Consider the following 16623-nt stretch of genomic DNA (forward strand, 5'->3'; position numbering starts at 1 on the left):
AGGAATCCAGATAGGAAAAGAAGAAGTGAAACTCTCTGTTTGCAGATGACATGATCCTCTACATAGAAAACCCTAAAGACTCTACCAGAAAATTACTAGAGCTAATCAACGAATACAGTAAAGTTGCAGGATATAAAATTAACACACAGAAATCTCTTGCATTCCTATACACTAACAATGAGAAAACAAACAGAGAAATTAAGGAAACATTACCATTCACCATTGCAACAAAAAGAATAAAATATTTAGGAGTATATCTACCTAAAGAAACAAAAGACTTATACATAGAAAACTATAAAACACTGATGAAAGAAATCAAAAAGGACACAAACAGATGGAGAAATATACCGTGTTCATGGATTGGAAGAATCAATATTGTCAAAATGGCTACACTACCCAAAGCAATCTATAGATTCAATGCAATCCCTATCAAACTACTAATGGTATTTGTCACAGAACTAGAACAAATAATTTCACAATTTGTATGGAAATACAAAAAACCTCGAATAGCTGAAGTAATCTTGAGAAAGAAGAATGGAACTGGAGGAATCAACCTGCCTGACTTCAGACTCTACTACAAAGCCACAGTCATCAAGACAGTATGGTACTGGCACAAAGACAGAAATATAGATCAATGGAACAGAATAGAAAGCCCAGAGATAAATCCACGAACCTATGGTCACCTTATCTTCGACAAAGGAGGCAAGGATATACAATAGAAAAAAGACCACCTCTTTAACAAGTGGTGCTGGGAAAACTGGTCAACCACCTGTAAAAGAATGAAACTAGAACACTTTCTAACACCATACACAAAAATAAACTCAACATGGATTAAAGATCTAAATGTAAGACCAGAAACTATAAAACTCCTAGAGGAGAACATAGGCAAAACACTCTCCAACATAAATCACAGCAGGATCCTCTATGACCCACATCCCAGAATTTTAGAAACAAAAGCAAAAATAAACAAATGGGACCTAATGAAACTTAAAAGCTTTTGCACAACAAAGGAAACTATAAGCAAGGTGAAAAGACAGCTCTCAGATTGGGAGAAAATAATAGCAAATGAAGCAACAGACAAAGGATTCATCTCAAAAATATACAAGGAACTCCTCCAGCTCAACTCCAGAAAAATAAATGACCCAATCAAAAAATGGGCCAAAGAACTAAACAGACATTTCTCCAAGGAAGACATACAGATGGCAAAAAAACACATGAAAAGATGCTCAACATCACTCATTATCAGAGAAATGCAAATCAAAACCACAATGAGGTACCATTACATGCCAGTCAGGATGGCTGCTATCCAAAAGTCTACAAGCAATAAATGCTGGAGAGGGTGTGGAGAAAAGGGAACCCTCTTACACTGTTGGTGGGAATGCAAATTAGTACAGCCACTATGGAAAACAGTGTGGAGATTTCTTAAAAAGCTGGAATTAGAACTGCCATATGACCCAGCAATCCCACTTCTGGGCATACACACTGAGGAAACCAGATCTGAAAGAGACACGTGCACCCCAATGTTCATCGCAGCACTGTTTATAATAGCCAGGACATGGAAGCAACCTAGATGCCCATCAGCAGACGAATGGATGAGGAAGCTGTGGTACATATACACCATGGAATATTACTCAGCCATTAAAAAGAATTCATTTGAATCAGTTCTAATGAGATGGATGAAACTGGAGCCCATTATACAGAGTGAAGTAAGCCAGAAAGATAAAGACCACTACAGTATACTAACACATATATATGGAATTTAGAAAGATGGTAACGATAACCCTATATGCAAAACAGAAAAAGAGACTCAGATGTATAGAACAGACTTGTGGACTCTGTGGGAGAAGGCGAGGGTGGGATGTTTCAAGAGAACAGCATCGAAACATGTATATTATCTAGGGTGAAACAGATCACCAGCCCAGGTTGGATGCGTGAGACAAGTGCTCGGGCCTGGTGCACTGGGAAGACCCAGAGGGATCGGGTGGAGAGGGAGGTGGGAGGGGGGACCGGGATGGAGAATACATGTAAATCCATGGCTAATTCATTTCAATGTATGACAAAAACCACTGCAATATTGTAAAGTAATTAGCCTCCAACTAATAAAAATAAATGGAAAAAAAAAATAAAAAAAAATAAATTCACTGAGGAATTTAAGTCTCCTGCTCTGTCCTGAGACCAGCAACACTGTTGACCAAGATCACTCTGTCATCCTGGGACCCAGAACCAAGACAGTGTGGACTACATTTAATTTAATTCATGCCTTTGATCGACAGACTTTTACGGAGCGTGGACAGCGGGTGGGTACTTTTGTGTGTCAGCAAACAGGCTCACACGGTCCTCAATCAGAACTGTTTCCTTCCCACCTCATGCCTCCTGAACCACGTGTAATAGCAACACAGTTCATCCTCCAGTTAGCGAGGAGAAGTGGGATTTGAGATGGGCATTCAGAGACCTGCTGTGCATTTTGGTTATCGGCCTGCTCACCTCAACCAATTGTCCCCTAAGCTCCTCCTGGGGGTACAGCCCAGCTCTTCTCGGTGGCTTCACTACTGAGCAGAAACCAGTTCTCCATGACTGAATCGCATGCCCTCAGATGTGCGGGAAGAGGTTGAACCACACGCATCGATCATCACACGATGGTGATGAAGGGCCTGGGTTCTGCAGTCAGGTTTCAAACCCTGCAAAGTAGGTTGGAGCCTCCCTCTGCTGTGGTGGGTCATCACCGCTCTCCAGATGTTCGGTTATGCCCTGCGCTGGTCCCCCCTAAGGAAAAATGATTCTTCTCTGCCCTGCTGAGCTGAGTGGCCCCATGACCCGCTTCGGCCAGTAGGGGGAAGGGATCTGTGCCACTTCCTGCTAAGGCCCCTTCTGCTCTGCCCTGAGACCAGCAACACTGTTGACCAAGATCACTCTGTCATCCTGGGACCAGGACAGTGTGGACTAAAGCCACAGCTGACCTGAAAGAAATGCACCTTTTTCTTGCTGTAAGCCATTGACACATGGAGGTCATCTGTTACCACAGCAAAACCTAGCCTATCCTGATGGACAGAGCCACTTACTAATCTCAGGATTAGGTACAAATAACTCATCCTGTCTGAGTTCCCTCATTCATGAAGAGGGGCTAATAATAGTCCTGAATTCCCAGGGGTACTGGGGGGGCTAAAGGAGAGAGTCCACACATGGTGACTGGCAAGCTGTAGTGATTCAGTGTGTGTATTGCTCTCATTGTTCTTTCCACGGTTGCGATACTTTGCTCAACACAGGCTGGAGATATACTTTGGCCCTGAACTGCTGGCACCATCTGGGGCAAATGGGAAGGCTGGAAATGAGTTGCTTTCAGCAGAGTTCAAGGCCTGAGGAGGAATTCCAGCTGCCGGGAGAACATACAAGAGGAACACGCAGGGGCCACGAGCAGCTGGCTCTGCAGATCCACTAGCAGTATCTGGTCCAACAGTCGCTGCCTGGGAAACACTCTGCAAACGGGGGGCAGAGAGGTTTCAGCCCAGCTCTGCCAGGAGCTCACCAGCTCACCCGATTTTTCTGAGCTTCAGTTTTCTCACTTCGGGACTGGAAAAGATGATAGCCCCAGAAGGTGACCAGCGTCAGCAGGAGGATAATATAACCGTGACTGTCTGCCCCAGTTTCTCCCTCCCTCCTAGCTCCTCCTCTGCCTTGAGGATGGGGTCACTTCTCCAGCGGGACACTCAGGCCCCCTGGGACCTGCCCCTGCCTTCCTCACAGCCTCATGGGTCATCAATTCACTTTACCCTCCAGAAACACTAAACTGCCTGCAGGCACAGCTCCTACGCCTCAGCCCTGCGTTCCTGCTGCCCCTTGGCTGCCAAGGACCTTCTCACCTTTCTTTGTCTGGATAAACACATTACTCACCTTCCCAAAGTCGCCTCCTCCAGGAAGCCTGCCCTGAGCCTCAAGGTTGCCTAACTGCTCCTATTCCAAACTTTCCTAACCCTCTGTACTGTATTAGTCTGGAATTCTAAACCATTGATTTTCAAAGGGTAGGCTCTGGATCAACCACATCAGGATCCCCAGTGGGGAGCTGTTAAAAGCACTACTTCCTGGGTGAGGAAACTACTTGCGACAAGCTCTCTGGTTATCTCAAGTTTGAGAATCGCAGGGGTGAACCTTCAGGACACAGATCAAACCTTTCCTGCACTCCACCCTCAGTGGCTGGCCCTGGGACTGGCACCCGATGGGGCTCAGAAGATGCTCCTCGGAAAGAAAGATTTGGAGGTGAACATCTCACTGCAGTGATCTATTGCCCTGCTCATCGTCCATGTCTATGACAGCCAGAGGGCAAATACATTTTGGCTAAATAAAATATTTAGCCAGAGTTCAGGTCACTCACCATCAAGAATGAAACTTCTGGGATATTAGAACAAATCCCAGGGAGGTCCCTGCCTGACTGAATTTAAACAAGAGGAGATACTGGCTGTGAGTCACATCTCTGATGCTCCCGTACTGGGAAGTGAGAATTCAGAGCACGACATTAAATCCAAATGAAGCCTTGTTCCTATTCCTGACTTTGCCTGCTGGTGAGGCGCCATGGCCGCCTGTGCCATCACAGAGCCACTGGCCACACTCACGACCTGGGATGCCGGAAGTGACCTTGAGCTGGAGTTCAGGCAGCCTCCCAAAGACAGAAGCGAAAGTCGCTCAGTCGTGTCCAACTCTTTGCAACCCCATGGACTATACAGTCCATGGAATTCTCCAGGCCAGAATACTAGAGTGGGTTGCCTTTCCCTTCTCCAGGGGATCTTCCCAACCCAGGGATCGAACCCAGGTCTCCTGCGTTGCTGGTGGATTCTTTACCAACTGAGCTGTCAAAGGCTGAAGCCAAAAATGCAGATTAGGGCTAAATCCCAGGCTGAAGTCACAGCTACCTTGTGAGGAGCAGACAACCACACTGCTCATCTCACGGCCCCACAGAGAAATTTCCCTCATGGCCACCTTATCTCCTGTGAGAGGGGGTTCCTCCCGCTTTTCTGTCCTCATCGTCACCCTTCCTGTTTTTTCCAGAATTATTTCTTTATGACTGCACTGGGTCTTCATTGCTGTGAGCGGGCTTTCTCTAGTTTTGGAGAGTGGGGGGCTACTCTCCAGATGTGGGGCGCAGCTTCTCACTGCAGCGGCTTCCCTTGCTGCGGACCCCAGGTGCGAGGTTCTAGGGGCACTGGCTTCAGTAGCTGCACATACTTGTGGCTCTCGGGCCCTGGAGGGGGCTGAGTGAGGCACACGGGCTTAGCTGCCCCGCAGCACATGGGATCTTCCCACACCGAGGACACAGCCCGTGACTCCTATGTTGGCAGGTGGATTCTTATCCACCATACCACCAGGAAGTCCACCCTTTTCTTTTTTTCTTTTTAATCACTTTCTCCAGTCAACAGAGAGGGGGTGCTTATCTCTGGGGAGTCTAGAGACACATTCCGAGTAAAAGCTCAGAAAGCCCATAGAAGAATGATCTTTGCTGGCTTCTTCAGAACTAAGGAGGAAACGGGGTTCCCAGCCACGCCTGGAGGGGATGCAGTGAGTGATGTTCAGACTGGATAAGGAAGCTGAATCGGACAGTGTCTCCGATCACCTGGGCACCCTGGGCGAGTGACGTCACCCTCTGACCTTGCGTTCCTTCCTCTGCCAAAGCCTCAGGGGACTGCAGCAAAATGCTAACGAGCCGGTATCTTGTACCGGCATCGAGAGAGCACTCAGTAAAGGTTAGATGTGGACCACATTATTGTGATGGGCTCGGCATCAACCTCCAGCCTGGCAGTCACTGTTTACTATGTGCCAGGGACTGTTCCAAGCTTTTGATAAGAATGAATTAATTTAACCCTCTGGACAGCCCTATGACGGAGATATGATCACTATCCCTGTGCTAGAGACTAAGACACTCAGGCAGAGAAGTGAAGTCCCCCAACCAGCAGGGGAGGTTCGGATGGCCGCAGGGCTCAGACAGGCCCCGAGGACAGAGAGGCGGGGACATCGCACTCTGAACCCCAGCTGCAAAGGACCGCCCCTGGGTGCCAAGAAGCTCACCGTGCAGAAACACAAAACCTCAGGGGTAAAAGACACCTACACGCAATTCGATCCTCTTCTTGGACAGGTGAAAACATGGTTGCTGATGCCAGAGAGGGAAAGCAATGGGCCCAGGGCCACAAAGACTCATCAGCAGAGTCAGAGAACCAGGCTGCTTGGCTGACCAGTCCCTGGGCTTTCCCTGGGTCCCAGATTCTTTCAGAGACCACAGATGGAAACTAGAGGTCACCGAAGTCCCTAAAATTTAGTTTCAAAAATGACACCTGTGGAGTATTTCCCCAAGAAGGTGGCCCCACACTGAAATAACAGCAATGCTGTTGCTCAGTCTCCAAGTTGTGTCCGACTTTGCAACCCCATGGACTGCAGCACGCCAGGCCTCCCTGTCCTTCACCATCTCCCAGAGCTTGCTCAAACTCATGTCTATTGAGTCGGTGATGCCATCCAACCATCTCATCCCCTGTTGTCCCCTTTTCCTCCCACCCTCAATCGTTTCCAGCATCAGGGTCTTTTCCAGTGAGTTGGCTCTTCATATCAGGTAGCCAGAGGATTGGAGCTTCAGCTTCAGCATCTGTCCTTCCAATGAATATTCAGAGTTGATTTCCTTAAGGATGGACTGGTTTGATCTCCTTGCTGCCCAGGGGACTCTCAAGAGTCTTCTTCAGCACAATTTGAAAGCATCAATTCTTTTGGTATGTTAGCAGATATTGCTATTTATCAACTAGTAACTTTGTGCAGAGCTTCCCAGGCCAATGCAGGAGATGTAGGAGACATGGGTTCAGTCCCTGGGTCATGAAGATCCCCTGGAGGAAGAGGGCGTGGCAACCCCCTCTAGTATTCTTGCCAGGAGAATCCCTATGGACAGAGGAGCCTGGCAGGCTAGAGTCCATGGGGTCACAAAGAGTCAGACACGACTTGGCAACTGAACACACACACACACACAATTCTGCAAGGCCTGCTCGAAGCACTGTACATATGGAAACTCCACTTAAGCCCCACATGAACCCTTTGAAGAGGGTGCTATTATTATCCCCATTTGCATGTGAGGAAACTGAGGTTCAGAGAAATTAATTAACTTGCTCAGGATCACATGGCTGCTAAGTGGCAGAGGTGGACTGTTTCACAGCTCCTGATCTGGCATGACTGGTATTCTCGGAACAGAACCTCTGGGTAATACGGTTTTTCTGACAACAGATTTCCAAACAATCCTCAAGAGTTTCTTTCATTTCAAGACATACTTGAAATGGTACAAATGTCCAACATATCCAAAGGTTCTGGGCAGCCCTTGTGACTATGGTCACTGGCCTGGGTCCAGGTCTTTCTTTACTGACATAGTTCTGGGAGTCAAAACAAGGCTATTTTGGGGTTATTTCGACAGATTAACTTTCCTTCTTTCTCAAGGAAACAACCCCCTCCCTTTGCCCTACAAACCCGGGGCGGGGGCAGGGCGGATCCAGTTCTGAGCTTGGCTTCAAAGCTAAATTCTCAGCTGGGTTGAACTGGCACAGTCTGGCTGCTCAAAGAAAGCCTTCGTGGCTGAACAAAACTCAAGGCTGGGAGATGTGCCTGGTTGCAAGGAGCATGCAGTTAGGCTGTGATTGGGACTGATCTATTACTCTGGGATCAGATCCTGTGTAGGGTGTTCGACAAAGAGCTGAGGTCTGGCCAAGTTTGCCAGGAGAATTTCCCTCGACACACACCTGACCACACAGAGAGCAAAGCCTATCAGCCTTGGCAGGCATGGGGGCGTGTGGGGAAGGTAAGGACTCCTGGGTTTGGAACCCTTGCCGCGTGCCAGCACTGGGCCAAGCACTTGATAATACAATTGTGTGTTTTCTCCAGAACGACCCTAGGAGGGTGTTATTCTCATTCCTATTCTACAGATAAGAATATTACGGCTTAGAGAAAGGGGGGCCACCTGTCCAAGGTCAAAAAATAAACAGGTGTCAGAAGCCTGGCCACTCTGACCCATGGACAGGGTGTCATAAGAGCTGACGCGCGGTGAGCTGTCAGGGCCACAGGCTGTTAAAGGCACAGACTCAGGGCTCTGAGTGATCATCCGCTCCATCCCCCTCTCCTACAGATGAGGGTGGAGGCCAGAGAGGGCAAGTGACGTGCTAAGGTCACCAGCAAGTCTGGGCTACACCGGGATTCTCCATTCAGGGTCTCTCAATGGGTGGAGGTCCACTGGAGTGGAAATCCGAGATTCCAGACAGGCGGGCGGAGGGGCAGACTGGACTCTGCTATCTGAGAAGTGGAAGGCCTCTGTTCCCGACAGGCGGGGCCAGGGCCACCAGGCTCCTTACTCAGAGTCCTCCTCTCTGGTTTCCTTCAGGCTCTCGAGGAAGGTCTCTTCCAGGAGGTCCAGCTCCTCCAAGGGCGCTCGGAGGAGGGAGGCCATGTGGCAGATGAGGACGCGGGCCCGAGCATCGTAGCGTCCTCGAGAGAGAGAGAGAGAGAGTAGGGGGTCAGTTCAGCTCCCAAGCACAGAGATGTTCACCACAGTATGATGGATGAGACCCAAACCCGAGACGCGTCCCAGACGCAGGGCGCCCCCGACAGCCGGCCCATTTAACAGGAGCACAGCTTCTGGGGCAGAGCAGTGTGTAACTATTACAAACGTGAATCAGAAGCAAGGTGGCGTTTTTCACTGGCCAAATTAGCAAATTTCAAATGTTCACATCCCAAAGCTGTTTAAGGAGGTGATGTCATGATTAAAACCAAATCCCACTCCACACTGACTACTAGGCCCCTGGCCCACTCCATGACCTCACCTTCTAGAATGTTCCTGCTACAGGGCCTTTGCTCTTGGGCTGTTTCCACCACTTGGGAGGCTTGTTCCCCTGATCTTGTGGGTCTCCTTCTCCTCCTTCAAGTCCCTGTTCCAACGCCCCCTGTCCCAGAGTGGCCTTCCTGACCCCGACACACATCACTCCACCCCTCTGCCTTGTGTATCATTCCACACAGAGCTTGCCCAAGTCTGACATCATTTACTTTTGTTTTGTCTCTCCCCATGAAGCATAAACCCTGTATGTATAAACCTGTGTGTTCTCTAGTCCTTAGGAGAGCACCCGACATAAAGAATAAGTGTTCAGTTAATGACCCAGATAGGGGTCATTCGCCTTCGCTCAGGTAGAAGTAGAAATTGTGACAGTCATCTCACAAAGTTTCAAGCAGAGGACTCCGGGCCCACGAGGAGCCCTCTATGAATACTGCAGAACCAGCCTCCTCTGCTGGGCGTCTGCAATGCTGCGTGGTACTTCTGCAGTCCTCCCCGGAACAAGGAGCCTCAGAGCGAGCTGCAGTCTGGCAGGGCTTGTCCCACTGCCCTCAGCTGCCTCCCTGGAGGCAGATCTGGCTGCATGCTGGGAAACAGCAGGTCACGTCTTGGGGTTACTGATCAGCTGATGTTCCAAGAATAAGGGAGCTCCCTGCTCCCTCCTAGGATCACAGACCATTGAACGTAGGTCATAATGAAGCTATGGAAATTAATAAGCCTTGGCCATGGTGATTAATTGCTGGTGATGATAATCAGCCATTAATTCAGACTCCACTGGTCAAGGCTGCCGTGATTCAGTTTCTGGAATATAAAGTGCCAGGTGCCAGGTGATTAAAAGCTTCCAAGGTATTCTTGAGCAAGGGACTCTGGAATGTCAGCCTCGTGGACGGGTCATATCAAGGACCTTGACAGCCAGACTGCTGGACTTGGAGCTGAGTTTCTACTTCAGGCAGGTGGTGAGTGGGGGGTGGGGGGCGGTGGCAGGAATCCCGGGCTACCCAGGACAACTTGCCAGGCAACTGACTGACTCCTTAAGGGCCAATCCATCCTGTCTCAATAAACAGCCCAACCTGGGGCTCAGGCCAAAAGCCTGGGCATCATTCTTGATTTTTCTTGTCGCCCTTCCCCTGACACCCAGGATACCAGGTAATACTGACAGCTGCCCCCCCAAAACGCACCCCGAGTCTGAGCGCAGTGCCCCATCTCTGCTGTCATGGCCACTGGGACAGCCGCAGCGCTTCACCAGCCACCTCACTTTCACCCTTGCCCCCACACTCCACTTGCCACATAGAGCTTGAAAGATAAAAGTCACAAATGTGGGAGTTTCTCTTTCCTGACTTGAAACTCCACAATGCACTTGGAATAAAATCCACAATTTCCCCCCATGGTCTGCAAGGCTGTACACCATCTGACCCCTTCCTACCACCGTCTCCCACCTCACGTTCTACTGGTCCCTATTTCACACACCAGGGTTTGTCCCACCAAGAAGACAAGCTCATTCCTGCCCCAGGGCCCTTGCACGTGTTCTAGCTAGCAAACCCCTGATCTCAGAAGGTCTGGGGCACTCATGCCGAGAAGCAGCAGTATGATGAAGACTCCTTCTCCTGCGACTTCTGCAGGGAAGGAAACCAGCATCCAGGGTGCTCCTAAAGATGCCGGGCGCCACCCGACAGGCTTGCAGTCGTGACTGCTAATCCTCCCAATTGTGAAATTAAGAGACACCTGCTCCTTGGAAGAAAAGCTACGACAAACGAAGACAGCATATTGAAAAGTAGAGACATTACTTTGCCAACAAAGGTCTGTCTAGACAAAGCAAGGGTTTTTCCAGTGGTCATGTATGGATGTGAGAGTTGGACCATAAAGAAAGCTGAGCACCAAAGAATTGATGCTTTTGAACTGTGGTGTTGGAGAAGACTCTTGAGAGTCCCTTGGACTGCAAGGAGATCAAACCAGTCCATCCTAAAGGAAATCAGTCTTGAATATTCATTGGAAGGACTGAGGCTGAAGCTGAAGCCCCAATACTTTGTCCACCTGATGTGAAGAACTGACTCCTTGGAAAAGACCCTGAGGCTGGGAAAAGTCTGAAGGCAAAAGGGGAAGCGGGTGGTAGAGGAAGAGATGGTTGGATGGCATCACCGACTCAATGGACATGAATCTGAGCAAACTCCAGGACATATTGAAGGACAGGGAAGCCTGGCGTGCTGCAGTCCATGGGGTTGCAGAATCAGACGTGACTTAGCGATTGAACAATACCATCCTAGGCAGAGCCCGAGGCTATGGGCCACAGGCACACATACAAATGACCCTGCACCCAGGCAGTCTATTCTCTGGAAAATCTTGGAGGGGGACACGAACTCTGCCCTGAGCTGAGCCGGAGTAACACCAGCCTTCAGCGCTGGGCAGCTCAAGTGCCCACCCCAGTCTCCACCCTTGGAGTCCAGCTGGTCCCTCTGGCCTAGGAGGAGCAAGGGACAAGTTCAAAGTCACCCAGAGTGTTTGGACAGACCCAGGGTTAGAACTCACACCCCTGGGTTCCTTCTCTCGCCCTTATCTCAACAGAGAAGCTACTGTACTTTGAACCTCACCGTCTAACACTGTGCTGTGCATTAAGGGTGAACAGCACCCGTGAAGCGTGGCACTCAATGCCAGGTGCACCCCAGGCACGATAAGCCCCACCTTCCCTGCATAGCCACAGGCGCCTCCTCGGGGGTACACCCTCAGCAGGACAACCCCCACCGCCAGGCACTGAACCAGCCCCTGCTGCCAGCATGACTCTGAGTTCGGGAGCTGGGGTGACCAGCCTGGGGTTGACCATGCCTCCCCGGGGAGAGCAGCAGCATCCCAGACCTTTGGGAAGAGACCACTGCCAAGCCTTTCCCTTGGAGGGGGGGTGGTGCTGCCCTCAAGACCAAAGGGAAGGAACCCAGGCAGAAACTCAGGCAGTTGCCATGCAGACTGGCATTTGAAGGTTCATCTGATTACCTTTAGAGCTAAACGGCTTCAGACAAGTTTCTTGACCTCTCTGAGCCTCAGTTTCCTCATCTGTACCATGGGGACAAGACTATCTTTTTAATCTGGCTTTTGTTGAGATGTAATGAGAAGACATATGTGATGAACCTGGCCAGCACCTAGGATGCAGTAAGTGGTCAAGTGTGAAAGTGAAAGTGTTAGTCGCTCAGTCATGTCCGACTCTCTGCGACCCCACAGATTGTAACCCACCAGGCTCCTCTGTCCGTGGGATTTTCCAGGCAAGAACAATGGAGTGGGTTGCCATTCCCTTCTCCAGGGGATCTTCCTGACCCAGGGATTGAACTGAGGTCTCCTGAACTGCAGGAGGATTCTTCACCGTCTGAGCCACAACGTGGCTCTATAAATTAGTCCTCAGATAAAGGTGGCTGGAAAGTGGAAGTGTTAGTCATTTCATCTTGTTCAACTCTTTGCCACCCACGGACTGTGGTCAAGAAAGGGTGGCTGACAGCACCCTTTTCATGATAAATTGTTGTGTTTCCTAGATCCTTGGATGCTAGGAAGAAGGACTGCTGGGGTGAGGCTGTGAGCTGCTGAGTCAGCCTGGGGACCTGTCTCACCGCTCCCTTAGGGTCCGAGGTCACTCTCAGGCCACGTTCACACAGCCAGTTACCCAGCCCACCGCACTGCCATCCCTCGATGGACCAATTTTTCTTCTTCTTTTTGCTGTGCCATGTGGCTCGAGGGATCTTAGTTCTCCAACCAGGGATTGAACCTGGGTCCCAGCAGTGTAAAGCGCTGAGTCCTAGCCACTGAACTGCCAGGGAATTCCCCCAACTCTTCTCTTCTTATTTTCTATTTATTTATTTACTTGGGCTGAGTCTTAGCTGTGGCATCCGGCATATAGGATCGTGTTTCCTTGATCAGGGATCAAACCCAGTCCCCCTACATTGGGAGCGTGGATTCCTAGCCACTGGACCACCACGGAAGGCCTCCCCCTATCTTTTCTAATTGTACATGTTACATAGCATTCGGAATATTAATACCCAGTTTCACCCTCAGTGAAATTTTTTCATACAAAGAAACCACACCTACCTCCAGTCCCATGCCCCCCGGGCCCCCACACGGGGTGCTGGGCTGACTTACAAGTCAGGGTGTTCACACTGGTGGGGAGAGCGTGGCTGGAGGGTGGGGCTTCTAAGATGCTCCCTGACTCAGGGCAGGACTTGACCTCAGATGGTTCCGGGTATGACTCCTGCCTGTTCGAGGCTCGTTCTGGGGGGACAATGAGGGACGCTTGGGTGGCAACAAACGTAGTTCAAGGCCAGTGGTCCTGGGAGCCGAGGGGGCTCTTCTGAGACCTTCCTCCAGCTCCACCTTCTTAGATGCCGGCCCGTCTGGCCGCTCCTCCTGACCCTGCCACATGGGGTGCTCGCTTGTGATTCTGGCCTCATCAAATCCCCTTAGAGGCAGCTGTAAGGACGAGGGCTCCATCACTTCATCTCCTCGTGGGAAGGGGAACACCAGTCAAGAGGGCACGCTGGGGATCTTCCCTGGCAGGTCCAGTGGTTAAGACCCCAAGCTTCCACTGCCGGGGGCATGGGTTCGATCCCGGGTAGGGGAACTAAGATCCCGCATGCTGCATGGCCAAAGATAGGAGTAGACTCTGGAACCACAATGCCTGGCTTCAACTCCTGCCCTCCTTCTCCCCAGCGGTGTGACCTCAGGCAGCAGATTTCCCTTTCTGGGCCACCGCGGCCTCGTCAGTACAATGAGGGGGCAGGGGGCACAGCATCTACCTCCCAGTGTTGTTGAGGGGTTGAAACAAATTATAAAGCGCTCTGCTCAGGGCTGGCACACAGTAGGCACCCCATGAGCATTGGCCCTGGGGAGAATTCCTCCCGGCGCCCAGCAGATGGCTTGGCACACACAGTGGGGCTCAGTTCTTAGTGGCTGAACGGGTGAATCAGTTCAATACTGGTAACAAGCTTGTCGAATCTTGAGAATCCTGACGGAGACCCTGGCCACCAGGTGACAATATGTGCGTTCCAACACGGTTGAAGACGACCTCTCAGGCTTTTCTGATTCATCGGCGAGGTCGGCTTTGCAATTCAGCCATAAAGACCGGGTCAGGAAGCGGAGCTGAGTTTGCAGTGAAGGTGGTTCTGTCTCCCGCGCCGGCACCTCCTTGGGTCCCAGCGCCCGGAGCCAATGCTATCTTTAGATTCAGGGTACAGAGGGCGAGAACCATGATTCAGCTATGTCTCTAGCTCATAATTCACCATGAGACTCGCTGCCTTAAATGGAATTTGGAACTTATTTTGAAATTTCACCTCTGGTTACCTAACCTCCTGAGCCTAATTTCCTCTCAGTGGAGATAACAGTTATCTATTCTAGCAGTTGATCTAAGGATTATATATTATACAATGCAGTCGTTCACCATCTGTGTGCATGACCCATGAGAGCAACCGGGTAACTTTTATCTGTTTGTTTATTTGTGTAGGCTGCATCGCACCTTAGTTGTGGCATTCAGGGTCTCTGAGGCATCACGTGGCCTCTCTAGTTGCTGGGTGTGGGCTCAGTTGCCCTGCAGCATGTGGGATCTTAGTTCCCAGACTAGGGATTGAACCCACGAGTCCTGCATCAGAGGGCGGGTTCTTAACCACTGGACCACCAGGGAAGTTCCTAGGTCACTTATAAAGACCATGACCTACGAGTAATCCAGCCCCACCTGGCCACACTGTGGGTCCTGGACCAATGGTTCTCCACTGGGGACCATTCTGTGTACCCTACCCCCACCCCAAGAGCATCTGGTAAAGTATGGAAACATTTCTGGTTGTCCCAAGTCAGGGACTGCTATTGGCATCCTGTGAGAAGAGGCCAGGGATGTGGCTAAATCTCCCACAAGACACATCAAGGCCCTACAACAAAGAATTATACAGTCCCCAATGTCTGCAGTGCCGCTGCTGTGAAAACCCGGCTTAGTGAGCTCAGATTCAGATTAACCTTCAACACATAAAAGGCTTATTCTTCCAGCTAGGTGGGCCAGAGTCTTCGTGGGTTGTTACTGGGTGAGGAGAAGAAAATGGTTAGTGTGCAAAGAAATTCCACCCTACTGCTGCCAAGACGGCGTCGTTCCGTGACTAAGATCCCAACATCGTCAGTAAAGGTCAACCTTCCAGGAAGTTCTGAGACGTGCAGCTTTTCGTGTTGGTTTCTTGGGCTGATTCCGTGACTAATCACCCTGCCTCACACCCAGAGAGAAACGCAGCCACACAGACAGACAGCTTTCTTCTGTGCTATCTGTCCTACCCCCTCAGTCTCTGCAGAAAAAGATGGCTTAACCCTACAGTTCAGACAAACCACCTTGCTAGTGTCTAAGCTTGTGGTCTAAGGAAAGACCACCCATTCTTTCTTCTATCCATCCATTCTACTAGCCCTCTATCCAGCCAACAAACACTAAATGCCCACCATCTGTCCATCAGCATTGCAGACGCTGGGAAACAATGGTGAAGAAGCCAGACAACCGCTCTACCCTCATGGAACATACGAGAAAGGCCTTAAACAACTGGCCCAACTATGACACTGACCTTCTCCTTATTAGATCCTTGACTATGTTCTTAGGACCAGACAGTTTTATTTTGCTTTGAAGTAGCACTGAGCTCTCGCCTCTTTGTATTTGCAATTGAGGTTCAGAGAAGTCAGGTGACTTGGCATCACAAGAGTCTTGGAGACAGGATGAGAGTCCGGGTTTCCCGGTTCCCAGGAGCTTCCCATTTCCCCGCGACCACCACGGCCCTGCGGCACTCAGGGCCTGCGTCCTGTGTGCCCCCCTGTTCTCAGCACTTGACCTGGGTTATTTCACTCAATCCTCACCACTGCCCCATGAGGGAAAGAGCACTGTGGTTCCCATCCGATGCCCAAGGAAACTGAGGCAGAGATGCTCAGCAACTTGCCAATGAATTTTAACACCAGGCAGGCAGACCCCCCAGCGCTCCCAGGTCTTGGTCCTTCAGTTCAGTTCAGTTGCTCAGTCGTGTCCGGCTCTTTGCAACGCCATGGACCGCAGCACGCCATGCTTCCCTGTCCATCACCAACTCCTGGAGCTTGCTCAAACTGATGTCCATGGAGTCGGTGATGCCATCCAGCCACCTCATCCTCTGTCGTCTTGGTCTTTGGTTCTTCATTAATAAGGACAGAGCTGGACATGACAACAGTAGCCACTACCACCCTGGGCATCATTTTCTCAGCCACAGGCTTCCGCTTTACCCTGACGGCACTTTGCCGACAATGTGCCGTTTTGTTTGTTGGTTTTCTGTTTGTTTTTTACAAATTGAAGGTCTATGGCAACCCTGCATCCAGCGTCTATCAGTGCCATTTTTTTCCAACAGCATTTTAAAATTAAAGTTTGTCCATTGGATTTTTTCAGTTCAGTTCAGTCACTCAGTCATGTCCGACTCTTTGTGACCCCATTTTAGACATGGTGTTATTATACACTTAATAGGCTACAGTATAGTGTAAATATAACTTTTAGATGCACCAAGAAACCACAAGTAGTCATGTGACTTGCTTCACTGTGGTGGGCTGGAGCTGAACCTGCCATCTCTCCGGGGCCCACCTGTGTCCGATGAGGGCCATCTGGATGGTTTAAGGGGCTACCTACCTCTGCCTCCTGGGGAACTTTTGAGCTCTTCCACCTGCTCCCACTGGGGGACCTGGTGTCTCACTGACCCTGCTCCTATTTGTAGATGCCAGCTTCTGGAGGGGCTTTGAGACAAACCAAAGGCACCCCTCAGATGCTGTCAGAGACTGGTATGCTTCAGACGTGC

General features: G+C 50.3%; 1 protein-coding gene across 7 annotated transcripts in view; it reads right to left on the bottom strand.

Annotated features, from left to right (window-relative positions):
• TMCO4 (transmembrane and coiled-coil domains 4) overlaps positions 1-16623 on the bottom strand; it is a 115849-nt gene that overhangs the window by 57763 nt on the left and 41463 nt on the right. For all 7 annotated transcript variants that reach the window (XM_020899217.2, XM_070458816.1, XM_070458817.1 and 4 more), the window contains one exon: positions 8355-8487. In XM_020899217.2, coding sequence (XP_020754876.2) covers positions 8355-8487 — 133 coding nt within the window. The remainder of the gene's footprint in view (positions 1-8354; positions 8488-16623) is intronic.

This window comes from Odocoileus virginianus, chromosome 30, assembly GCF_023699985.2.
Source record: "Odocoileus virginianus isolate 20LAN1187 ecotype Illinois chromosome 30, Ovbor_1.2, whole genome shotgun sequence".
NCBI classification, from domain to species: domain Eukaryota; kingdom Metazoa; phylum Chordata; class Mammalia; order Artiodactyla; family Cervidae; genus Odocoileus; species Odocoileus virginianus.